The sequence below is a fragment of the Hirundo rustica genome, chromosome 5 (assembly GCF_015227805.2).
Source record: "Hirundo rustica isolate bHirRus1 chromosome 5, bHirRus1.pri.v3, whole genome shotgun sequence".
Taxonomy (NCBI): domain Eukaryota; kingdom Metazoa; phylum Chordata; class Aves; order Passeriformes; family Hirundinidae; genus Hirundo; species Hirundo rustica.
The window spans coordinates 49,251,693-49,271,170 of record NC_053454.1 but is presented as its reverse complement, the minus strand read 5'-3'; the positions used below and the strand labels follow the sequence as shown (position 1 = coordinate 49,271,170).

The 19,478-nt window shown below is 39.2% G+C and overlaps 1 protein-coding gene across 4 annotated transcripts in view; it reads left to right on the top strand.

Annotated features, from left to right (window-relative positions):
* The first annotated feature begins 7,433 nt into the window (after nucleotides 1–7,433).
* BANK1 (B cell scaffold protein with ankyrin repeats 1) overlaps nucleotides 7,434–19,478 on the top strand; it is a 134,724-nt gene continuing 122,679 nt past the window's right edge. For all 4 annotated transcript variants that reach the window (XM_040065843.1, XM_040065841.1, XM_040065840.1 and 1 more), the window contains exon 1: nucleotides 7,434–7,519. In XM_040065843.1, the coding sequence (XP_039921777.1) occupies nucleotides 7,507–7,519 (13 nt within the window). In that variant the 5' untranslated portion in view covers nucleotides 7,434–7,506. The remainder of the gene's footprint in view (nucleotides 7,520–19,478) is intronic.

Sequence of the window (19,478 nt, the reverse complement as noted above, 5' to 3'; positions counted from 1 at the left end):
GCAGGCATGACAACACATTGTCTAAAGATGTGTATGACTGACAGCCCATCACTTTATACTGTAAAAGACCAATCATACTTTTTCACAATGGGGATTTTTTGCACTCCCCCCTAAGGCGTGTGATGATCTTTCCCTGGGGTAGGGATGCCCCTCAATGCCAGCTCTTGAGGCTGAGCATAGAGATTTGCCCACAGTTGTTGGTATAGGTCAGTAACATCAATCTCTACTTGATAAGCTAGCTCTGATAATATTGATTTAGTAAAAAGTGCACTATATTAGTTTTATTGTGCAGTTAATAATTCTGATTCCAGCCTTTTGTTCTTTTGGCCTTCTGTTCTTTTGCCTTTTACTATTTTGTAATTTTACCTTTATTCTCTTCAGTTTTACCAAATCATTATCATAAACAATCTAAATAAAGAACTCACTTTGGTCATATTGAATACCTGCTTTGCCATCATTAATCCTGAAGGAAGACAAAGCCATATAAAGGCTTAATTACACCTCTGTAATCCTTTAGCCAAAAACTTTGTCTGAAGCTCCCATTCAGTTCCCTGACACTGACACTACTTAGCTGGCCATTTGAACAGGATGCATACATGTGTACTCCAACAGTACAGAGAGAAAGATGGAATCAACACTGCCAGCCAGATAAGCCAGCAAAATCTGGGCTGGTGACCACATTTCCAGAGCAATCCTATCCAGAAGCTTCTAAACTCGGCCTCTATCCATATGATTCAGTGCTGTGACTCTAGCAAAGATATTGACAGCATCACAAACAAAGTGCTCTGCAGAGTCTAGACCAAATGATTTTTGGGGATAGAAGACATCAGCTATTCCCCAATTTTTTCTTCACAAGTTCTTCTGTTCTAATATTTTAAAGGACCATTCCATGTAAGTTCATTAGCATCATTCCTCCTCTCAAATCCCTTCCCAGTTTCAGGTTTCCTTACAAGAAAGTCTGATCTTTCCAGTCTGGCTCAGTAATCTCAGTTTCCTCTTTGAATTGTCTCATTCCTTTCTTGCAATTCTTTTAAGGATTGGCTTCAGTTTCTTCAGATTTGTAAATTTAGAAGCAGGAAAAAAGGATTGGAGAAAACTAAAATCTACTTTATTGCATTTACCAGCCATTCTAAAAATTATCTTATAAAAAGGCCTGTGAAACCTCAAGCTCTCTAGCTCAGTCAAATATGAAAAAGAACTATATTTAGCAAGTAGTCAACTGCAGGCAAATGGCAATGCAATATATGCTGAAATTGCTTCTGCACTAGGAACTGTTGGATTTTCTAATTAATTGATAAACAAAATATTGGCAAATTAGACTGTAATTTCAGCAAAGTTCTCTTAGGTCACATGGTCTATTTTTTCTGTTCTGCCAAGACTGAGCTGTTCATTTTGAAGTGTTTTCTAAAACCTGTTTTTGAGTAATTCCAATTAAAAAATGAGTAAGATCATTTCAGTGAAAGGTTCTTTATCATTCATTTGCCACATGACAAGTTGTCTTTGAAAACTTCCAAAAAGTACTTAAACTTTGTGCTTTTAGAAAATATTCCTTAATAAACATGTTATTTTTTCCATATTGTTTCAGTTGTCTCTGAAAATGAATTTCTTCCTTGAAGAATAATGACTATAATCTGGACTAAATGAATTCTATAGTCAATGGCTAAAGGTATAAGCATTACTGAACTAACAGGCAGAGGCTGTAAATCAACATTGCTTTAACAAACCATTACATTACAAAAATTACACTTTGAAAACTAACAAACTGTTCTCCACAAATAAAATGTCAGGACTGCATAATTTTATATTGCTACTGGGAAGAAAAATAGGCCACCTTAGTCTCCCAGGCACAGATGATCAATAAGAGGCGAGTGCTGACTGTAGGTCAGGATCTATATATCACCTTTGCTCCGATTTCATTATTGGATATTTCTCTTTGCATTCCCAAACATCAAAGTCAATATCTCATTGGTTTTAGATCTCCACATGTTGCTACCATCCCATTAAGTCGCCTTAAATTAGTCCTTCGCTATTTGCCACCTGCTATTTCTCAAGAATGCAATTCAAGCATTGCCTTCCACTATCTTGCAGACCATTCCTAACAATTAACTTTAGAGATGAGACAAGCGTTACTCCTGTGTGGCTCAAGTGGTCACTACTTTGCTAGAAATACTGGCAAATGTTTTACTAACTTGAAAAAGAAATGCGATATGAAAAAAGAACGAGAAAGAGTAACGCATAGGAAGGTATGTCCATGGATCTTAGGGAGAGTGAAGAGGGAATAAACCTGACTTGCACCAGCCAAGAATACAGCCCAAAGACAGTAGGTAATCTAGATCTAACAAATCCAGTACATATGCATCCAGTGATGCTTCCAGTGGAGTGGAGAAACACACTGGTATTGTGGGTCTGAACTGACCTCAAAAAATACTTATGTCTTCCTGGTCATTCCTTTGTTTGTGGTTTGCATGTGGCAAGAAAAAACAGCAGTTCATTTATGACCAAGCTTACTTATAATCCATAAACCACTCTGTTGTCTACTTAATCAATTCAACCTACATTTTTCTAACATCCTGCTGGGTACTGGATCAAATTATTTATTAGTAGTGCAGTTCTTCAATACACATTTTCAAACAGAGGTATAAAACAACCCTGATGGAAGACATTAAGAATTCATATTTACCAACAATTATTGTAATACACACAAGACACCTCACCTCAGGTATTATCTTTCTAAGTGTGTAAAAGCATCTTGCTATATAGCATTATATTGGAGCATTGACTTTCTTATGTTGAACTGGTTTCTAACCACAACATGATTAATTCAGTTTATTACCACTGGAAGCTTAATTGTGGCAACATCAATACACAGATTTTTGTTAAGCAAAATCTTGAGGATTAATGTGACCTGTACATGCATTCCAAAGCTTAAATCACAGTAACAGTAATTGGACATGAAATAATATTCCAGAGATGGGGGCAGTGGGAGGGAAGAATTTATTTCTGCTCTCTGTTATACCTGTAAAAAACTTTGAAAAAAATCCCACACGTGTATAATGTATCTAAAGTTTTTTCAGAACTACCCGACACTGTTGTGACCACCAAAGATGCTATGGGAGGAAACAGCTTTTTCTTATACATATGAGAATGAAATTAAAGAATGACACAAATCATTTTCATTATATATTGGCAGTGCTTTTATATTCCAGGCCGCTTATTTTATATTCTCTTATGCTTCATCTGTGTCACTAACCAATTTAATCTTAATGGTGCTAAAGAAAGAAGCTGTTAGATTTGTCTCACTTGACCCATTTTTTTCTTAACTGAGAGTGTTACTGTGTACAGTAACATTTTCTCTTAGAATCATGTTCTGTTCTAGATTTATTTTGTTTTTATTTTAGTGCATCTGAATTTAATAACAAAATTAAGGTCTCAAACACAATTTTCTTGCTTTCTTGAAAGCTATCATACAAGCTGAGTAACACTCTTTATTCTTTTTTAACCAATATTTAGAAATATATCATATACTTCGTTTTCCCTTTTTTCCACTAGACAAGTAGAGTGAACACTCAGTTAACTTCACGTTAACTCTTGCAGTAACATCAGACATCAAAATGCAGCATCTGTGTGCTTGGGCAGAAAAACAAAGATGGCTACACAGCATGAATCTAAAATACATGCAAACTCCTGCTAAAATAAAAAAACTAACAATATCATCTGACATGCAATGTTTTCCACTGATTATGTTAGCGATTATAGCAATATTATCTGTATTGTAGTATAACCTAGCAATATTGTCAGTGGATTTTACAACAAAACCTACAAGTAAAATTAAGTTAGTAATGAACAGTGAATAAAGTTTTCAAAACACTTTCAAGCTCTTTAACAGAAAAAAGGGTTTTTAAACCTTAGCAGACCTGTGGAAAACAAATATATAAGATGTGTAGGAAATTATACTGGCAATGTATTGAATGTTAATTATATCCAAAGGAAAAGCCTGTATTCCAACAATAGCAGAATGTTCACATAGGGAAAAACAAAAGCAGTGTTAGAAAAGAAATTGGTTTTAACAAGATCAGTGAGAATCTGAAGCTAAAAAGCATTACAGAAGTATGTAATTGTCCCCAAATTAGTGTTATGAATCTAGGATGTTTGAAAGTAAGCTTCTATTTCAAGTAAATTTATTAAAATTGAAGCTTGAAATTCATACTGAGGACAGCCAGACAACTTAGAACACTGATGTCATTCCCAAGACATGTTTTTCATGATTTAACATGGATTTTTTGTTTCTTTTCCTTCTCATACAGCACTGCTTCATGACACGCACCAAGGCTGCTTAATAATTTAAGCAGCTTTTCCTTGCCTAGAAACAGTGAGTGTTCTTACACCTCCAGCATGAATTATAAATTCTCTGGCTTTATGATATATATAAAGTGCAGTCATTAGGAGGCTGAAGAACTGGGGAAACCTAATTCTTCTGCTGGACTTGTAGAGAAGACCTCAACCTCTGACAGACCCCACAGCAAACTTAATTTGTAAGTAGGAGTCTGCTGACACTGGCAGTAATATCTAGTCATTTGCAGACATTACACCTGAGAAAATCTTCTTGACTGGGCTGGTAAAAGCATTATAAATTGATGGCAATAACCCTGCAGTTAGAGAATTGTGCTGTTTTTCTCTTAGAAATAATTCTGCTGGTTGTAGGCCTCGGTATACCTAACACTGTCTTGGGTTGCAAATAGTCAGAGACCAGCACGGTGCTCACCATTCCCATGGTCATTCTCACTGTTGTCCCAGACAGACCAGTATCACTGTCTCAAAAACTGTGATTGGCAGCACCACAGCTCAGGAAAAACCTGGGTTCAAGAGTAAACTAGTTGAGCTCAGTAGCAAAGGCTCAGCTGGGCCCAGCTAAAAGCAGAGACCCAGCAGACTCAGCCTCACCATCAGCAGGGAGGGGTGAAAGTGCACCCAACATGACGAGGGCCCTGCACCAAATCAAACATCCCTTTAAGACCTCCACAATTTTCACCAAGTCTTATCCTCCCTTAAACTGAAACCTAACAACACAACTCCTGCACTGCCTTCCATCTCCATATTCTCAAAAATCTGTCCCAGATGGTCTCCTTCCAGCCCTACAGGGATCACCCTACATGTGGCACCTTGGCCACCAGAGACAAGCACAGGTTTTGCCCTGGCCACTGCAGGCCTCCAGGCATGCCATGAGCACTTACCAATGCCTCAGTAAAGCCTCCATGTAGAGCAGTTCCTCTTGCTTTTGGATTTTGCTGAAGGCTTTTCTTTCTTTGACTAGTAGCAGCCTCCCTGTTGTTTGGTTTAGAATCGCAGTACAGCAAATCATGTTCTTCCTGTTAGGACTCATTTCCACAATGCTGGTTTTCAAAATGTAAACAATTGGGCTATCGCAATCCATTTTGTCCCTCATCCTGACACCCAGGACAACGCTCTAATTTTGTTTTGTTTTTACTGGAAGGAGAGTTCAAAGTTCCATTTTACTTATTTTTATATTTAAAAAACATTTGTATTTAATGATTGCTTTTCTTCTTATGAATTCCTGTTTCCACAGTGAAGATCCTCTCAGTTCAGAATGCTTGATCATCCCAACCACACCCAAACACATTACCTAACCCATCTTTTAGGAAGCAGCAATTATTATTGCCATGGAAAAATAGTCACATGCAGTGTTTCTAGATGTTTTATCTTTGATGTATTTCATCCTCCATCATATTTCATTTGTGCTTATCCTGCTCACAGTTCAAGACGACTGACACTTTAGTGCTGCATCCCTTGCACCTAAAAATACAGTACTGGAATGAGGTATTTTCCAGATACCAATCACTTAAATGAATAAAATCCAAAGGTAAAAAATGAGCAGCAAGGAACAACGGGAGGCATTCCAGGCTCTCTTCCTGATGCATAAGGTACCGTGACATGACTGGATTTAGTCCAGATTTTCCCAGTGTCTGTGTAGCTAGATGTTTCCTTTGTGTGGTAGGCCAGACCAACTCAGAAATTTACAAAAGCCACCTGCATGTTAGCAGAAGTGACTGAAAATAACCCCTGAAACATAACAAATAATAATAAGAAAAAAGTCTCAACCTATGTAATGATAGAAAAAGGAACAGCTCAGATGGTTCAGTTTTCCAAGTAATTCAGCTGTACACAGTCCTGGCAGTGTGCAAAGTCTTTATAGAAGTAGCTCCCTGACTGAAGGCCAGCCTCCTGCAATTTGTGGGTTGTAGCTGATTGCAAACTGTGAAGGTTTTGTCACACTAAGTCATCTATAAAGACTTCCTCTATGTGAATTTTCCTTCCTCTAATACTGCTTGAATTCATTCTGCAGCCTTTCCTTCAGTTCAGGCAGAGTTTCTTTATTTTGGACCCCTGCATTCTTGAAACTGGTACTTAGCAAAATCACATTTGAGACCTTCAAAACCTTTGCCATGTTTCACTAAAATCAGCCCCAAAGCATTAAAGTTCAGGTAGGGAAGGTGGACACAGGAGTTTGGCTGAGCAAGAAGTGCGCATCTATGCTCAAAGTGGTTTGAAAAGGTGTGTTTCCTTTGAAAACTTGCTTAGGAAGGTTCTTTCAGTTCTTCTGTAATCCTATTTCGTGGGGAAACTCCGGCTCCTTGTGGTGGGTCTGGCCTTTAGAACTTGGAAGGTGACACCTTGACTGAAGTCTCCTGACTAAATTTGTTGGCCAGTGGAGCAGTGAGCTGAAGCGTTTGCAGCGTCCCTCGTGGGCTGCTCATTTTGATTTTTTTTTGTTGTTTTGTTGTGGTTTTTTTGTTTGTTTTGTTTGTGGGGGTTTTTTGTTTGTTTGTTTTTGTTTTTGTTTTTGTTTTACTCTGCTCCACTCCAAAAAATAATTACACAGCATAATATCGTGGAGGCGCTAATCATACCACACCAGAACACTTGATGGCTGGGGGATGCCTCCCAGGTTCCTTCCGTCCCTGAGACGTTTTTCTCCACAGGATGAGTGTGAGAGAAAACCAAACCCCAACACTCTTGCACAACCGGAAAGGGTCGACTCCCTCCTCGTTTTCTCCCCACACCCGGACCACCTCGACAGCAGAGGGCTCTTACCGCGGGTGGCGGGGCCATGCCGGCTGTGTGTGTGTGTTCAGGGGAGGATATGGGTGGGGCCCGGGGGGCAGCGGAGCCCCGCGGCCGCAGCAGCCGGTGAGGGCCCTGCGCTTCCGTCCCGGCGGCGGGGCCGGGACAGAGCCCGGGGGCCGGGACAGAGCCTTCCGAGGAGACAGAGCCCGGGGGCCGGGACAGAGCCTTCCGAGGAGACAGAGCCGTGGGGCCGGGACAGTGCCCTCGGGACGGGACAGCGCCCTGGAGCCGGGACAGCGCTCTAGGGACGGGCCAGTGCCCTCGGGACGGGACAGCGCCCTGGAGCCGGGACAGCGCTCTAGGGACGGGCCAGAGCCCTCGGGACGGGACTTTGGTGGCCAGGACAGCGCAGGCTGCGGAGCAATGAGCCCGGCAGGTGGGTGCGGGGTGGGTGGTGAGGGCGGGGAGGTTCCCACACACGGTGTTGTGTCCCGGTGCGGTGTTGGGGAGTGGAGACCCTGCCCTGGAAAGCAGCCCTCAAGTGCTAGAGGCGTCTCATGCGTCTCTTACGGTCTCGCAGGTACCAACGCTGCTTTGCCGAAGAGGAGAGGATGTAGCGCCAAGAAGTTAGGAGATTAAAGAATAGAAATTGCACGAGCAATGTTACTTCGGTCCTACATGTGCATCCGCTCTGGGATAGTCTTAATTGGCTAATCACGTATTGTGTCTCTAATTAAAAATTGATCATCCTCTTGCAGTCTCTCAGCTCCCCATATGGGATCCAGCCTGTAGCACGCAGCAAAACTGTGGAATATTAATTCTTTGTTTATGCTTTTATTGGTGTTTGTTGCAATATCTGGGTGCCTCAAAACTGTTTGTGTGTATTTTATTACTCCTTTGGTAGTGTTGGAACACATTATGCCATTGACTGGCGGAAAAAATTGATAAAAAGTTAAAATTATTTACGAAGGCTCCATGTAAATCAGAGGCAGCCCTTAACCTGAACCAGAAACCTGTGACTCCATGTCCCTGTGCACATTCTTCCCAGTTGTGTTTCCTTATTCACAGAAATACTGTCTACGTACTGCTCTCATTTTCTTCATGTGTCTTTGCAAGGCTCAGCAACACTTAAATCAAGCCAATGACTGCCAAGCTGGGCACTCAATAAAAAGGAAATGAAAGACATGTAGCCAGATACCAGAGGTTTGGCTGACTTGCTTGTGGGGAGCTCAGCTTTATTTTTGTGATTCTTTTATTAGGTGGGACAATATTTTATCCTCATTTTCTGAGTGAGGAGTCAAGAAAGAGAAGTCTGGGGGCCTGAGTCTGCAAAGGTGACTCAATAAATTGTTTTTCTGTTTTGATTCTGTGACTGGGATACGCAAAGCAATCACATGGAGTCAAGAGATTTTCACAGGGCAGAGGGTTCCTCCGAGCCAGTTCAAGGCTGAGCCAAGGCAGAGAACAAGGCAGAGAGCCTCTGCCTGTTTATTTCTTACTTTTTATACATTTGTGGGTCTGGCTGAAGATTGGCTTCTGGAGTTTTCACCCCTTAGCCGAATGGCCAGACCAACTGTCAGTTACAATTGTTTTCAGGTTAGAAATATGCAAACAAAGGACAGAGGATAAAAAACAAAGGATTTGTTTATTTTACATGTGTGAGAAAAAGTGAAAACTGCTCCTAATATTGTACAGTAGCTAAAAAGTCTGACTCCATTTTATGAACAATCAAAAGGCTTTAAAAAACTCAGAAAAACCAGGGTGACATGATTCATCATTTTAAATTACTGCTCTGGATGTCAAGACAAAGTTTTTACCAAGTACTTTATATTTTGTATGATTTTATAACATCAGAGTAACCACATTAGTTATTAGTTATTGAGTGTAGCTTTGTAATGACATTATCCTTGCGAGCCATCTTTACTTACTACTCTCATTATACAGAAAAAAACACAAGAGAATAAAGGCAAAGTGACTTTTCCAGCTGTTTTACAATAAGTTAGCTGTAGATAAAATATCAAAACTCAGTACTGCTTTGCTTTCTACCTAGGGCTGGTAGTGAAATGGGTATGGTTATTTTACTGCTTGTTTTCTATCTAGACCAAACTTCCAGAATTGCAAGCTTCTTTAAAGAAGAAAGTCGCATATATGAGCAAAACTAAATGCAACAGCATTTCCAAATATGCATATGCTATGCCCATTATTAGGCAAACTGATATTTGTGCATGTGAACAGTTGGCAGGGCGGTATTCCGATAATCACAGAAGTGTGCTCAGTGTTCATTCTGTATCAATGACAGGACACAACTGTGCATGACCTGGGGGCGTATAGCTTATAGTCTGGATCTTGGTGAATAAAGGCAATCAAATCCTGAGTATGCATGTGAAATAGCTGGAGTAATTGCTGAGTAAATATGTAAGAACACCAAAGAGGGATGGCTGCTTTCCCAGCTGCTCACAGCCAGTTCCATACATTGGCAGGGAACAAGTAACAGTAGGCTCAGCCAGCAGAGGATGTGCTGGCCTTGTACCCTGGCATCGCTTGCCTCTGTCATTTTTTCATGTAATGCTGTACCTGAGCCTCATCCGCCTCCATGCACAAACCTCTCTCCTGCAGGTTTGCCAGCACATCAAACCTTTCTTTTATCGAAAGAGGTCCATTGTGTATAGAGGTGCATAGAGGTCTGTTTTCTCCTGACGGAACAGCAGCAGTGAGGTACTGAGGTTGCTTCAGGTGGATTGCCCGAGGCCTAGTCTAGCTCAAATCTGAAAGCTGTTTGGGATGCTTGGTGGGAGAGACAGGCTTGTTACTTGTCAGGACTCTGTAGAAGACCCTAACCTAGATGAACTTTATGCAAATTCCATTAACGCTGCTGTGGCTAGTAGAGACAAAACATCTGTAAGGCATGATCTTTGATTACATCTTCCTTCATTTGAGACAGGAGGCAATGGCAGGACACCTTAATTGCTGTGCTGTGTTGGAGTAATCTCTCCTCACTCAGGAATATAATTATCTTCATTGAGATCTTTCCTTGTGTGTCCTTTAATTATTATATTTATTTACACGGTGTACGTATCTGTGTCTTCGGCTGTTTCTGGGTCAATGTTTATGTAAGTGGTGTTCTGGGAGGGAATCTAGACAGTGAATAGGCACAAGTAACACTTGATTTTTGTTTTTCTCAAGAATTAGGCAGTGCTTGAATTTTTAGTAGTCAATATTTTTTCAGCTCCTTTACTTTTAAGAAAAAAAGTGTTCTCAGACAATGATTTGATTCAAAATCCAAGAGGTCTAGTGCTGGAGTTTTGAAGCAGATTCAGTAATAGCATCATAATATTAATCTTAATATTCATATTCACTATTAATTATTAAGTAATAGTAATATTATTAATAATGTATTTGTAATTTGAGTATCAAAGAAGCTAGAACTGAAATACCCCAAAGCTATCATTTGCCTTCAGAAGTGTTGGGGTGCTCATTCAGATTCAAACCCCACAAGCTGTGTTCCTTATGCTGATCCTCTCCCATCTCCCTTTTGTTGAAAGCAGTAGTTACTGAAGTTTGCATGGAAGCAATTGACCACACACATTTGAAAAATTGTATCACTGATATCACTGATGTTGTGATACAGGTGAAAGAAAGCAGCAACCTCAGTTTCTTAAAAGAAGAACATTTGTGCACAGGGACTCAAATCCACAGTGTGACTCTTTCCCTGTCTGTGTATCTATCTCTTAAAGCTGGTCTTTGAGAATTTGATTAGTTTATATACTCCTTTATTTGCTTGTAGGTAATACAAAATGTTTTATCTCCTCTAACAAGCTTAAGCATCCCAATGCAAACAGCAGCAATAACTTGTGATATAATTATATCCCCAAGGGAGATGCAGTGATTTCTGACTATTGTTAAAAAAAAATAAAGTTGTCCTGGTCTTTTTTATAAATCAAGTGCAATGTGAACTGTGATAAAAAACTCCTATGCTCTATTAAATGCAAACAAAAGTAATAATTTCAGAATGGTATTGAAAATATTTCTTTGAAACCACTGTGAAAATAGGGAGTCACAAATACCAAAATTTAACTTTTAAACTGGAATCTATTTCATGTAATGATATTGATGTTCATTTAGTGTTTATTGGCTCCCTGCATTGTAAAAAACCAAGGGTTTGTAAGAAGCCACAGTGTATAATTTGTGCTATCACAGGCCTGACAGTTAAAGCAAATCGGTCTTACCATCCCCATCATTACTTTGTTTTTCAATGTTTCTGGGAGCTTTTGTGTACAGTTAGGTAAGAAGAGTCTTACACACGTTGGACATTGAGACAGTTCAAGCAGAGATACAGCTGAGTTTGGAAAGCACCCATTTGCATTCAGATCACATGCTTAACAGCTGGAAAGAACTTGAAATTTTACACAGGTGTTTATAAATAGCTAGTCTGTGGCTAAGGTTTGCTGCTATTGCTTCTGTGTAAGAAACAGAGAATTCATGTAAGACCATGAAGCTGAAATGCAATGCCTTTGTCAAGTTTCATAGCTTTTTCTCTGTACCTACTGGTAAACTTACTTCAAAATCTTGCAGGTTTTCATCGCTGAAAAAAAAGCGTGGCTGGTCTTTCTGCTGGAGCGTACCACAGCTTCTGTCCAGCCCTGCATACTTGGATTTCCTTTCTGGGGAAACCAACATCAGAAAAGGGGCTTTCCTGATTGCCAGAGTTTCGCCCTGACACCAAGTTAAGGTGCAACTGAATACAGCAGCTGGATCTAAGAGCTAACATCTGGTCCTAGATCCCTACTCTAGACATGCATAAAAGAGTTTCCTTACAAGAAATAATGTCAGACTAAAAGATAAATAACCCCCGTCCCCAAACCTGACTGAGACCCTGTCGCATACAGTTCAATTCATGCCTAAATGTGCTATATCCTCCACATTTCTCAGCACTGGGGACATGCATGTGTTGTGTCTCTCAAACAAAGCAAGGTATTTTCCTGTCAAAATGTAATGCAGTAATGATATTTTCACTTGCTATTTATTGTTATACTTGCTTCCAATTAAAAAGAAAAAAACAAAACCCAAACCCAAAAAGAAATATTAATTTTTTTAGCGGTTTTCTCTACAGGGCAAGTGTTAAGTCATGAAGAATAAATAATTCAAGTTTGTTTACTGTAGTCAGTAAAAAGTGGTGTGTGTTTGTTTGTCTGTTTGTTTTTAATATCAGATTAGAGGTACAATTGAAATAGTAAGCATTATTTCTTTTCTAGTGGAAAATATCAAAAATGTTAGAAGCTTTGGGAAAAATGGAACTATGAATAGAAAAGCATTTATGAATTCAACTTTTAAGAAATAAGGTAATATGGAAAACATTTTTTTTATAGTATACCCTTCTGTTTTTCATAATTTTCATTTATTCATTAAACTTTTATAGTTTAAATAGCTGAAAGAAAAAAAAAATATGTTATGCCAGGAATGAATTGAACATGGACAATTTTTAGTCATTTGAAGACTGGAAATAAAAGCTTTCATGTTAAGCAGTGCTGTGTCCTCTGTAAAAATGAAAGGCTAAATACAGTACAGGCTTCAAAGCGATTTAATGTCAATATGATAGTGGAGCACTAAGTGAAAACAGGCAGTACTTTAATCAGAAGCCACAAGTGTGGTGTTCCTCTGATTTATTAAAATTTGGGATTGGAAAGGTTTGTGAACCTGCTTTTTGTTAAATTACAATATGCATGGTGACAGAAATAAATTAACAAAACCCTATTAACAGCAGAAACCAGATATTTTCTGAGTTTGATTAATTTCCCTTTAAGGATATGAAATACCATGGGAAACTAGTAAATATGCACTGTTCAGTATAACCCCTCCAAGGAGAAGAGATTTTCCTGACCCTGACAGCCTGGTTATGATGTGCTGCTTTGGGGTGCTGCAGGCTGCTCCCCTGTGAGAGCTCAGGGTGCAGAACATCAGGGGTTGCTTGAGGTCATTTGTGCTGACTTGGGGTCATTGGTGTCCCTGGTAGGGGTCACTGGGGGTCGTCTGGGCTGACTTGCACAGCACAGACGCTGCCTTGGGCCTTTACTGTTCATAACCTCCAACCAGGACAGCAGAGACAGCAGTCAGGACAGCTGGACACAGGCAAACCCATCATACTCGGGTCAAAGTCTCTAATGCCCCAGAGATTTGGACTGCTCAGGAGGAAGAAAAGGATGGGAGACCTCTGCTGTCAGTGGCCACAGCCAGGAGCTCTAGTGGTTCATGGACTAATATGAACTGTCATTGTCTACTTTGTTCCTTGTATTTACTTGCCACTCCGGGTGCGGGAACCAGAGGTGGAAAAGTCGTGAGGGGCTGTTTCAAGTGTTCCTGGTTGTTAGAAAGGGTTAAGTTAATAATAACTAGGGTTTGTAAAGACAAATTGAGAAATAAGAAGAGGAGGGATTGAGAGGAAAGCTCATGTCTTTACAAGCGATTTGAAGGGTGAAGGTATGAGTGTTAATATTTTTGAAATGGGTCTTAATGTCTCTACAAACTCTGGGCAGCAGGTTGGTTGCAGAGCCCAGACAGCTCGGCTCCTGAAACCGACAATGGTCTGCACAAACCTGAGCTTCTGAACTTTGGGGTAAAGTAGTAGGTTCAAGGGCAGATACGGGGTAGGCAGTTTGGGAAGGCTGTGCCTTTCTAGTACCTCAGCCGATGGGGAAAGGAAGAGGGCAGCATGCGGCCAGGAAGTTTAGGATAAACGGAGGCTCCACCCTCCAAAACCTCGAGAGAGAAAACCCCACGGGTGTGTGCCCCAGTGGACTCCCTCCCTTTATTCATTTATTTGAATAAAGTTGCAGGGCTCTTCTGTCTACTTGTTGGATGTAAACCTCTGACATTTGTGGATTTTCCTGATAAAAGCAAGGCCTTCAAATAAGCCAGATAGACCCCAACGTCTTTACAAGTGTCCAAATGATTTTAGCTCTGTCCAGAAAGTAAACTCTAGCAGCTTAATCTTACTTTTAGTATCTAAAGGTAATTTGAATTTCAAATTCATCTGAATCTTTTAAACATTATTTTTTAAAGGTAGGCTGATATTATGTGAAAAGTTTATAAAGATATAATCAAATAATAGAAGTGGTCTTGTTTGGAAAGGATGTTCCACAGTATCTGGAAAATCTAATAAAAATGCACTAAACTCAATATACTTTTTCTCCTCCACCCCCCTGAGATGTCTACTTGTAGGTATTTTACTGAGTCTCTGGTTGCTGTAGACTTCCTACCTGTAAAAGTGGAAAGCTAATTCCCCAGCCTAGTGTGTCTCAAAATAACTGTATTTAATCAACAAAGCCTTGTTGCTGTGCAATATCAAAGGAAATTTTGCCAGTGTTTTTAATCAAAACTTTAAGGTTCTTATGCATGCATTCTGGTTTTGTAACGCAGTAATCTTATCATTAAAACTTGCAAATGTGTTTCTCTCCCTTATCAATTCTGTGTCCTGTTCAAGACTAGCTATTTTAGAGGAGGCCAAATCTAATCTGGCCTTGAATGAAATAGTCTGTAATGATTGAATTGGGGAAAATGTATTTTCAGTGAAAGTTTAGGCCAGATCCTACATTTAGCAGTTTGGAAACAGAAGAATTCTCTGTTTTAAGGGGTACCTTCAGGACAGTTTCATTTTCATTTTCTGCTAGTGCTCTTGCCAAGCTATTGTCAGTTGGTTTTTTAAGAGAGCTTAAGAACAGCTATGTTTCACTGGCAAAGTTACAACCTATATTTCAACACTGGTGCTTGTAGAATTCATTAAAATGGCAAACCATGTTTCTATATCTTAGCTTGCAAATATGGAATGTATACCATAGTTTTTGTACTCCCACATGCTGTTAAGTCCATGCTCATTTTGAATAACATGTATAATAATGAATAGCATTCATTTTGAAGACAACCAAGCCTTAAATGACATTGTTGAAAGGCAGAACTATCCTTTCAAACTGTGACAACTCATTCATTAGATGTAACATTTTGGAGACTTCTGTGAAAAGCTAGTCCTTCTTATCAGAAATCAAGGGTTGAACTTCAACTTAAAATACTTAAAATAATACAAAAGTCAATTACTTTATTTTATTTCTCTCACCATAACTATGCCACAGATCAGCACTGTAACATTTGACTTTTCAAATGTACATGCTCTCCCCTAAATGATCTGTTTTTGCTTAATAAGTGAAAAATTTTTCACTCTTTTGTGACAAAAATCCAATCCAATACTGGATAAATAATAGTTCTGAATCTAAGTCTTTAGAAATCTTTAGAGGAGTGTGTCCAAACTTAAGTTCCTCTACTTTTTTAGGATTTTATTTCTTACTGAAAGATCAGAATGATGAGAAGTCTCTCAAGGAGTGCAAGCTCTGTCATTGTTTGAAATGGACTCTTGAACTTGTTTTGTTTGTGGATATTTACCTTCTTGGTATATTGCTAAAATCTGGATCACTGCATTTTAATATCATAGTAAGCATTTAGTTTAAGAAATGTTTCATTTTGTTATGGTCCTGATTAGCCAGGCCAGGTATTTGTAAGTGCATTAAACGCTGCAGGAGCATATGGCACAGCAGTCTGTACCAGCTATAGATTCAGTAAAAGTGGCTGTGTTCAGGACTGTCTCTCGTGGCACCTGCTTTGGCACAATGTGCCTGAGAGAGTGGGAGCTCAACTTCATGCTCATGTTAGTGTACTCTAGCACTGAGAAGACTTTGTTTCCTTATGCTGCAAGGCTACTTCACCATTGGCAAGCAGTGTTCCCTACTAAACAGGATGTGCAGTAGAGCCTAAGAGCCATGCAGCGTACGTTGAAGAGAGTTTATTTTAGACTTGCTCTAGTCTGGTCCTACGCAGGCAGTGCACATGAGGTGCGATTCCAAAGATTTGAGATGTTTGCGCAGTTGCAACATTATCCTGCAGTAAATGGAAAATGGAACATGTGCAGAATAAACTCCAGAGGAGGAAAATTAAAACTGCACATTGTGTTTCATACTTTTACCAACAATGCAAATAATTATTGTTGAGCAGCTGGTGCTCGGTAGTGTGTTAAACTGTGGGATCCTTCCTGAGGAGTCTTACATTAGATATTACTAAAATACAAGTGGAGTGACGACGGTGATGGACCTATGACAGCATCAGCCTGTTTTATTTTAAGATTTTTCTTCTTCTGAATGTTCAAGAGGAAAGTAAAAATTTAGTTATACAGATTTGGTTAAACAACAAGGGCCTTGATGATGTAAAAAGCAGGATGCTTCACAATTCTTTGGTCCTGGCCTGTCTACCTCAAGCTTCTAAGTTTTATTGTATTTGAACTACACAGATTCTCTGACTGTAGTGAGATAAGGTTTAATTTGGTCTCAAAAACGGCTCAGGAGAGATTTGTTTTTGCTTTCTTTTCTGTACTTTCCTAAGTAGAAATGGATGACAGTGTACTTGAAAAGGTGGAAGTACTGGTGAGATGCTTTTCTTCCAGCGTACATTATTCTGTAGACATGCTTTTCCTGTTTCTATTCCACAGTGAGGCTATACTGCAATGACAGCAATGTATGGCAGATATGTATGTATTTTATGGTAAATCTGTTTGCAAGAATCTCAACATACAGGATTGGTTTATTTCCAGGAAGCAACCTTGTGGTCTAAAGCAGTCCTAGTTATACAAAATCTTTCTGCAAGTTCTCCCCACTAGAGGAGGACCCAAAATTGTTACCTAGGTAACTCTCCAATTTGTTCTTATTTTAGGACCAGTAATAATTTTGGGAATTTATTTTGCAAGGGAGGAAGATAATTGCATGTGTTAAACTTACACCGAAGAGATATTCTTATTAGAAAAATGTATTTTGAATCTCGTGCAAGCTGTAGCAGTATTTGGGCATCACAGTGGATTTTGCAGGCCTGTGGTTGAATTTGTGAAGGCAGGTAGGCATTCATTTAACTAAGCTGTTATCTTTATCTGATGGACAGAAATAAAAGTAGTTTGTTATATAGCTAGTCTGTAAAATCTTTGTCTTAAGGCAGTAGAGAGGAAGCAGAGTTGGGTTTAATACAGAGAAGTCAGTCTTCCACTGAAGTTGTTCCTGAGTGTTTTATTTAGCTTGGTTTCTCACTCACTGTTAGCTCTGTCGTTGCTCATTTTATGAAGCTGCACTTTTATGTAATGATTTTCTACTTCATTTACTTCCATCTGTGTACAACATTAGCATGAATGCTGTTAAAAAGGTCAAAACAAAAATGTAAAGTGGTTGTCCAACACTGATTAGAGATTTGTCTTGGGTTGTTCTGTTACTGTTTGGGTGTTTTCAGTGACTGTCGTGTATTTCTCAGAAAGGGAGGAAAGAAATGAGCTGAAAGTGGAGGACAATTTCTTCTAGAGCCTCAGAACTTCGATGTGTTATACATTAAACAAAAACTGCTTCTCACATTTACTTAAATTTCTGGATGAATGCTCAAGTAAATGAGACACATTAAAAATGGATTTAAAATCAGACTGCAAAGTGGGATCTCAGAAGCCCTCCCTCAGTAGTCTGCTGAGTTGTGGCAAAGGAAGCAGTAGGTTTAGAAACCCAAGAAGTGCGGATGATACACTGGAAGAGGTTGCCCAGAGAAGCTGTTGATGCCCCATAAAAGGAAACATTCAAGGCCAAGTTGGATGGGCCTCTGAACAGCCTGGTCTAGTGGGAGGTGAGATGAACTGAGATAGTCTTAAAGGGTCCTTTCCAATGCAAACCATTCTATGACTGCTCTGAGGGAGTTCAACCAGATTTCTACGGATTTCTAGTGTTAATGGTAATCTGTAATTTAGGAATTGTTGAGGTGTCATCGATGGTTAATTCAATGAATTTGATCACATTACAAATGCAGGGAACACAGAAATCTCTGAGCATAAATTGCAATAAATTGTGCTATTTATTGATAAACACTGCCCGATGATCAGTGTCTGTCAGGTTCCTGGCATACAAATTAGACTACTTAATGCGTAAGACAATTTTCTTGTTTTGTACATCAGTTCCTATAGTGTGACCTTCCCAGACCATAGATGTTGGAATCACAGCAACTTACCCAAAACATTATTTCTTTCAAGATCAGTGGTTTTTATTTTGTTCCATAAACACTATTTTCTGAGACATAATCTCTTGTGATAGAGGTAAATGTACTGAATTTCATGAGAATGTTTTCCCTAAATAGCATCTGCAGAGCATGTATTCCGTTTTTTGTTTTTTATTTTGAAGAAATTAAAGTTAAAAATTTGTGAGAAATTGAAGTAACAATGGAATCAAAGGGAACAGAGGAAAAAAGCAAGAGATGGCAAAAGAAAAAGCAAAGACATTGAATTTAAGTGAGTAGAGTTTAAATGTGATCATAAACACAGAATTGCCTACACTAAGTCAAGATGAGAACATCCAAAGTGATTGTGATAAAGAAGTACTAGCAATTAAAAAAAAAAAAATCAAATAAAGAAGAGGATGCTTTGGTCTGCCCTAACAGGACATTTTGAAATTAATTTGTTTTTAATATTTCATGCTTATAAAACCATACTTATAGTGATAGTGTAAGGGAAATCTTCGGGTAGTGGTTGTTTTTGGTAGCAATTGCATCTGTTAATGCAAACTTGATACAGCTTGCTCAGGTTTTCCTGTGACTTTAAAGACTTGTTCAGGTTTTCATGTGACCTTAAAGACTTGTTCCACGGCAATCATAAAAAGCAGTATATTACTCCAGCCCTTCATGCTGTCATTATGGTATATTTTTTTCTTCATGATTTGTTCATGCCTAAATCATTTCTGAATTACCTGGTTGTTTTGCGCTAAAATCTACTGAAGGTACAAGTTCCTCTCAAGGAAGTGACTGTAATGACAGGAAATTCTGCCTCATTGCAATTGTGATAAAGGAGGAGGTCTACCTTGAGATAGAGAAATGAGTTCTGACCTCCATGTCCCTATATCCCATGTTTGTGTTTAGCCTTGTTCATTAGAAGCTAGAGCACCTGTCCATCAGTTGGTATTCAGCTGTAAGGATTCATGGGACATATCAGAGAGAATGGCTTAAACCAGGAAATAAGGCCATATTGCTTAATGAAAAACAGCTTTTTGGGCATAATGTTAGCTTTGTCATATTTGATAGTCATGTATCTTTCTGGTCTACCTGTGCCAGGTCGATGCAGTGGAAAGACAACCCAGGAATTTTTTTGGTTCTGTGTTCCCACTGTTACTGTAGGGAAAATCAATGGAATTTCTCTGCAGGGAAAACCAACTAGATCAAGCATAAACTCATTTGTACGAAAATTGTTCCTCTCTGTGGAACCTAATTTTGCCCACTCCAGGCCTCACCAGGCTTGGTAAGAAGGATGAAGGCATGAGGGTTGATTTTATACAGATAGAGCAAGTATTTGTTTT